At 30.8% G+C, this 7,553-nt stretch overlaps 2 protein-coding genes across 2 annotated transcripts; both read left to right on the top strand.

Moving 5' to 3' along the window:
- The first annotated feature begins 396 nt into the window (after positions 1-396).
- LOC110713741 (zinc finger MYM-type protein 5-like) lies at positions 397-6,578 on the top strand. Its single transcript, XM_021892189.1, has 2 exons — positions 397-501; positions 4,067-6,578. The coding sequence occupies exons 1-2, from the start codon at positions 397-399 to the stop codon at positions 5,066-5,068; spliced, it is 1,107 nt and encodes a 368-aa protein (XP_021747881.1). The 3' UTR covers positions 5,069-6,578.
- LOC110713704 lies at positions 5,593-6,578 on the top strand. Its single transcript, XM_021892158.1, has one exon. It carries the CDS (start codon positions 5,619-5,621, stop codon positions 6,537-6,539), a length of 921 nt encoding a protein of 306 aa, XP_021747850.1. The 5' UTR covers positions 5,593-5,618; the 3' UTR covers positions 6,540-6,578.
- Positions 6,579-7,553: the final 975 nt, after the last annotated feature.

The raw sequence follows: 7,553 nt of genomic DNA, 5'->3' as shown, positions 1-7,553 counted from the left end.
CAGCCCACACCAAAACAGCAACTCCCCTACTCCCTGCCACCACTCCACCTCACACGCATATCTTCACCCCACAAAAACCCGCATCCATCACCACTAATAACACCATCTGCAGCACTGCTTCCAACACCTCAAACCAACCAGCTCCAATCCACAACAAACTGCAGCCCACCAATTAATTCCCCTGTTACCGCATTTCACCTCCAATCACCACCAACCTGCACCAACCACCAACCACTAGTTCAACCCCATTTCAATTCTCCCCCAAATTAAACCAACTCAATTCAATTCATTTCAACCCCATTTCAATTCAATCATTTCTAACCCTAGAAATTCAGAACTACTGAAAAATTAAGCTGAAGAAGAAGAAGAAGGTTCAACAATGGCGGTTGCGAAATTATGCGGGTTGGTGGTTGGGAGGGGTTAACTTGGTGGTTGTGGGTTGGGAGGGGTTTCAGGTTCTTGGGCAAGGGTTTGGGTTGGGTGGTTCATCGGGATGAGGAGGTAGGTCGCCGGCTAAGAGAGGTGGTGCCAGTGGCGGTGTTTGCGGGTTGGGAGGGAGGGAGGAGTTTTCAGATTTTTTTTGTTAAAAGATTTTTTTATTATTTTGACCATTTAAAAGCTGACATGTGGCAATATGAAAAAACAAAAAAAGAGTTTACCTTTTCTTCAGGTCACCGGTAATTTGGACCTAATAAAAAAAAAACACCCCTTAAAGTTGGGATTATTCAGGAATAATCGATAGTTGGGATTAATAAAAGTAAATGGCTCAAAGTTGGGATTAATAATTACAATTTTTCCTTTATTATTTCATTCATATGAGGCATGTATATACTCTATTATTCTGTCGGTTTATCGGTTATATCACAAAACAAAAGTACATGATTGGTTGAGTTCCATGACATATATAAACGGAGTGGTTAACAAGCTACAGTTATATATACATACTAGATTAGACGACCCGTGAGCGATGCACGGATTGAAAAAATTATTAGAATGAAATAAATTTTTTCTATTTATTATTCACCCATACATGTTTATAAATTAGATCATAAAAAACACATCATATATTACTAAGTAACAAAATATAAAATTTGAAAGATGTTTTGATCTAATCAAACCATGTACATACAAATCTATATATCTAAGAGTTCGAAATACTAACTTAAATAAATTGGAGCGATGTAATAAAAAATTAAGCACCTTAATTGGAAGTACTGCGAAACAATGGTAACATTTAACGACAACATTAGTTCATTTTTGTATAACAACATACATAATATTATTACAATACATGACTTTATAGCTAGGTTATTTGCACAATCCTTAGTCTACACACACAAATAATAGTAAAACCTTAAGGGGACATTTGGTTCGCCGAGTGGTATAGGTTTGGAATTAGGGATAGGGTTAAGGTGCTATCGGGTTAGAACTTGATACTTAATACCATGTGTTTGGTTCAATTCTGGAATGAAATATCATCTCCTTAATTTCATATATTTGATACCTAAGGGAATGAAATGAGCCAAACCCACCTTCCCCCCAAAGGTTTCTAAACCCCATACCTCATGGGTTTGAGGTATAGGTTTAAAAATCATATTTTTGACAATCAAACATATGGTATGGGTTTTGGTCATTCTAAACCCATACCTAATACCTATAATCCGCGAACCAAACGCCTCCTAAAAAATAAAATAAAAAATATCGTAGTTATTTAAAATGTTTTAGCTCAACATCAATTTTATTTATTCCAAACAAATAAAAAATATTTATTTATTTATTGACACAGTCAAAGATTAAAATAAAAAAAATAAAAATAAACCAATTTCTAAAATAAACCAAAAATGTTTATGACATCATAAGTGCATTAGGCGGGAAATTTTTTTATGAGTAAGCGACACGTACACAATTTGAAAAGAGGATGATGTCAGCAATTTTCTGTTTTAGCAATTAATAATATATATATATATATATATATATATATATATATATATATATATATATATATATATATATATATATATATATATATATATATATATATATATATATATATATATATATATAGAGAGAGAGAGAGAGAGAGAGAGAGAGAGAGAGAGAGAGAGAGAGAGAGAGAGAGAGAGAGAGAGAGAGAGAGAGAGAGAGAGAGAGAGAGAGAGAGAGAGAGAGAGAGAGAGAGAGAGAGAGGAGGGATCCGGTGAGAATAGGTTCATATGTGAGAATTCATACTTATATGAGAATTGATTTAAAATTTAGAACATGCATGTGACTCAAATAAAAATTTTGAACATATGAGTAATAATTTAGAACATTTGTGTGAGTAATATGTTAGAACATTTGATTTAAGAATTAGAACAAGTGATTAAAAAATTGGACTTTTTGTGAAGAACTACCTTATACAAGTTGTTTTTTTTGTGAAAAACTACCTTATTAAAAAAATGTTGTAAGAAACTACCTTTTAAACAATAGATGCTGTAAGAAACTATCTTATAAAGTAATTAATATTGTAAAAAGCTACCTTTTTGTCGAATTATCGCATTGAATAAGAGACGTTTAATGACTCATTTTCAATCATTTTTCTCCTTTTTCCACCCAATTTCTCCATAGCCTCCTTATAACCCCTAATTCCCCTTCTCTTTCATTGTTAAATTAAGCACATGATATCAACTTACAACATTTAGCTTTTATAAGGTAGTTTCTTACAATAATTTTTTTACAAGGTAGTTTTTCACAAAAAATTATGTATATGAGGTAATTTTTCACAAAAAGTCCATTATAAAATTTTATTTATGCAGGGCCGTATCTGGGCCGGGGCAACCGGGGCACCCGCCCAGGGCCCCAAAATCTGAAAATCAAATTAGTTATTAAAAAAAAAATTAAAATTATAATATTACAAATGACGAAGTAAGCGACATTTCTTGGTAATTAGTCAATCATTCCCTTAATAACTCCTCACAGTAAATCCTTAAAATTCCTCCTTGAAATTAAATCCTTTATTTTGGGAAGTTAATTTGACAAATTAACCCCATAATCTAACAATTCATCCATATAATCCTCTATTCTCATCCATGAAATCAATTATTTGTATCTTTACCTATATTTTTCTGATTTTTCATCTTCCTTCCCAAATTAATGCTAAAATGATGATTTCCCCTATAAACGTTCTTCTTTGCAATCAATTTTCAATGGGATTTATCTATGAATTTTCCTATAAATTATACTCTTTCAGTTGTTCTTCACATATCAATCTACTTAATCAATTTTTTCTATTTGTTTCTATTAATTTTTCACCATTATTATGGATTTTGGCTTCGATGTTCAAAGATGAACTCAGAATCGGTACGGGCCTACTATTAAGTCATTGGTAAGTTCTATACTTAAATTTTTTTCCCCAGAAATTACAATTGATTAATTTATTTTAATGTATAGATTATTCGATTTTACAAGAGAAAATCTGAAATACTCATATTAATTTTATATCATACGAATTTTAATTTCTGATTTATGAATTATGAGTAGATAGTATGTCAAATTTATATTTTTCCCAATTCATTCTAATTTCTAATTTTGTTTGAATTATGATATTTCATATTTGATTACTGATTAATAATTAATTGATTATGAATTATCAAATTGTCACATTTGTTCCGTATGTCGAATTGATAAATTGATTGATTTTGTAATTATAAATTATCAAATTTATTTGTATGTTGAATGTAGAAATGTAGAATGATAATTGATTAATTTTTAGTTAAAAATTATCAGTATGTCATTATGTCAAATGATAAACTTTTAATAATTTATTCAATTGTACTGAATTTTTAATTTGTTCTATCAATATTATATTGTAGGTGTCGGGGTGTCGCTCATTCTACCATATCCGACGACTTTTGGACTTCTCATCTTTACTTCTAGCATCTTGCGAGATTCGGTGATATCATTCTGTAACTTTTTTGTTGTATAATTTGTTTTAATAATGTTTCTGAGAAAACATGCATCTGGTCATGATAAAAGGGTTAAAGAAAACGAACACAAGATTTAATTGAATCTCAAAGAGGAACATTAGATAAATGTTTTTTGTAGTAGTCGAGTTGAAGAGTCTTCGAATAATTTGAATAATGATGATAATATTAATGATGTGCCTAATGATGATGTTTCTAATGATGTGCCAAATGTTGATGTTCCTAATGATGTTCCAAATGTTGATGTTCCTAATGATGTTCCGAATATTGATGTTCCTAATGATGATCATGATAATGTTGATGTTCCTAATGTCGATAATGTTGATGTGAGTGTTAATGAACACTTTATCCCTCTTTTTGATATGTATGATCCTAGAAACTGGGGTTCACTTGATGCAAAATCTAGAGATATTTTGATTGAAAAAGGACCCATAAGAGATTTAAATCTCACATTTCCTATCGATAGATTTTCTAGGCATTTTTCATATACTTATTTTACTAGAAAGTTGAGTAATGGAGAGATTTCGAATAGAAAATGGTTGGTTTATTCTAAAAATGTTGGTAAAGTATATTGTTTTTGTTGTAAGTTGTTTACTTCTCAAAATAACAAAACTCTTTTAGCAAATGATGGAGTGAATGATTGGAAACATTTGAGTGAGAAACTCAAACTACATGAGAATAGTGTTGAACATTTGACTAATATGAGTACTTGGAATGAAACAAGGTTGAGATTGAATAAGAACAAAGGCATTGATAAAGAGTTGCAAGAAGGAATTCTAAAAGAAAAGGAACGTTGGAGACTAATTTTGATAAGAATAGTATCAGTTGTTAAATGTCTTGCTAAACATAATTTAGCTTTTCGTGGATCTAATGGAAAATTGTATGAGGATAGTAATGGTAATTTTTTGGGCTTGATTGAAATGATAGCTGAATTTGATTTGATAATGCAAGATCATGTTCAACGTATAAAGAGTCATGAAATTCACTATCACTACCTCGGTCCTCAAATTCAAAATGAGTTGATTTCTCTTTTAGCCCATAGTGTTAGAACTTCTATGATAAAGATCATTAAAGAGGCTAAATATTTTTCTGTGATACTTGATTGAACCCCGGATGTGAGCCATCAAGAGCAAATGACTTTGATTGTACGATATGATGTGTTAATGTGTCTTGTGATAAGATAAAAGTAGAAGAATTTTTTTTAGAATTCTTAATAGTAGATGATACATCTGGATTAGGACTTTTTAATGAATTGTTAAATGTGTGCAAGTCTCTTGATTTAGATATTGATAATGTTAGACGTCAAGGTTATGACAATGGTTTTAATATGAAAGGAAAACATGCATCAAGGGGTTCAAACGAGACTACTTGGAGTAAATCCAAGGGCTTTATATATGTCATGTTCTTGTCATAGTCTTAATCTAACTCTTTTGGATATGACACATTCTTGTGTTAAAGCTATTTCTTTTTTTGGAATTGTGCAACGCATATACACATTATTTGCAAGTTCTACTAAAAAATGGAAAGTTTTAGTTGATAATGTTCCGGGGCTAACTGTTAAATCTTTGTGTAATACTCGATGGGAGAGTCGAATTAAAAGTGTCAAAGCTATTAGATTTCAAGGGCCTCAAATAAAGGTAGTTTTGCAAAAATTGTATGACTCTAGTGGTATTGATGCTAAGACAAAGAGTGAATGTGAAAGTTTGGCTAATTGTGTTGCAAGTTATGAATTTTTACTTGGCATTGTTTTGGCATGACATCTTATTTTCAATTAACATTGTGAGTAAGAAATTGCAATCTAAGTCTATGTGTATTGGAGTTGCAATGAAGGAAGTGAAAGGTATTATTTCGTATTTTGAGGAGTATAGAAATAATGGCTTTGAATCTAGTATAAATATTGCTAAAAGCCTTTCATTAGATATGGGTATAAAGCCTACACTTCCGACAAAGCGTCAAATTTTTAGGAAAAGACAATTTGATGAGAACAATGATAATGATGAAGAAATACAATCACCCAAGGAATCTTTTAGAGTTAATTATTTTTTGGTAGTTGTTGATATGGCAATAAACTCTTTGAAAAATAGATTTGATCAATTAGAAGTTTTTGACAATATATTTGGTTTTTTGTTTGATTCAAACAAATTAAAGTCATTATTAGACAATGATGAATTAAGAATTTCTTGCATCAATTTTAAGACTACTTTTTCTAATAATAATTTGTCCGATGTTGATGCATATGATATTTTTTCAGAATTAAAATTATTGCAAATGACTTTATCAAATGTGTTGATGTTGGCACATGAGATTCTAGAGTTTGTCAAAGCTGCCGATTGCTTTCCAAATGCATCAATTGCTTATCGAATACTATTGACTATGTTGGTAACGGTTGCATCTGCTGAAAGAAGTTTTTCAAAGTTGAAGTTATTGAAAACCTACTTGAGATCATCAATGTCTCAAGAAAGGTTGAATGGTTTAGCTACTTTATGTATTGAGAGAACAATGTTAGAGCATATTGATGTAGAAACTATCATTAATGACTTTGCATCTAGAAATGCTAGAAGAAAGTGTTTTGTTTAAGCGTTATTGTAATAATAAAATTTCTTAGCATTAAATAAAGTCTTTTGTAAATTTTTTTTGTGCATACCCAAAATAAATTTTTTTTGGTACCAAGGGCCCCATTTTTTTTATCCGCACCTAGGCCATCAAAGTCTCAGAAACGGGCCTGGATTTATGAAATTTTAAACATATGAGTAAAATTAGAAAATTTGATTTAAAATTATGAACATGTGAATAAAAATTTAGAACAAACTGATATAAAATATAGAAAGTGTGAGTAAAAAATTTAGAACATACGAGTAAAAAAACAGAACATACGCTTCAAAATCTGGAACATATAATTAAAAATCTTAGAACACATGCTTTAAAATTTAGAACATATAATTTAAAATTTTTGAACAAATTATTTAAAATTTATGACTTCAAACTTAATTAATTTATGGTTTAGAACATGTGAGTACTAAATTAGAACATTTGATTTAATTTAGAACACATAAGGAAAAATTTAGAACATTAGATTTAAAATTTAGAACATACGAGTAAAAATTTAGAACATAAAGAGTGTTCTCACACACAAAAAATTCTCATATAAGAAAAATACTCACGAGAGCCTTCCCCTATATATATATATATAATATTGTAGCTTAAATAACTCTCCTAGGCCAAAATCTCATAAATATAAATTCAAGATGTTCCTGCAAGGATCCGACAACCCGGTTCAAAAGTCCAAAGCCCGAGTATGCAACCTGTTAATCTCCTATCGGCCAGAAGAGAACCTACACAAAGAGAAAGGATTAGCTAACCCCGGGGTGATCCGGGGATAACCACTCCGATGACAAAGTCAGAAAGTGTTTAAGAAAGAGAAATTAGAGAGAGAAAAAGATTAAGAGAGAGAGAGAGTAATAAATGCTACCTTATTAATGAGGCTTAAGCTACTATTTATAATAGTTCCTTATGACAGGTGGCTTGGTGGCATGCAAGACTTTTCTCGACAAGTGTCAAGACGTTGCTGCCACGTGCCGAGTTCCAACAAGC

The sequence above is a fragment of the Chenopodium quinoa genome, unplaced genomic scaffold, assembly GCF_001683475.1.
Source record: "Chenopodium quinoa cultivar QQ74 unplaced genomic scaffold, ASM168347v1, whole genome shotgun sequence".
NCBI classification, from domain to species: Eukaryota; Viridiplantae; Streptophyta; class Magnoliopsida; order Caryophyllales; family Amaranthaceae; genus Chenopodium; species Chenopodium quinoa.
The sequence above is the reverse complement of the archived record's forward strand: the minus strand, read 5'-3'. Positions and strand labels throughout refer to the sequence as shown.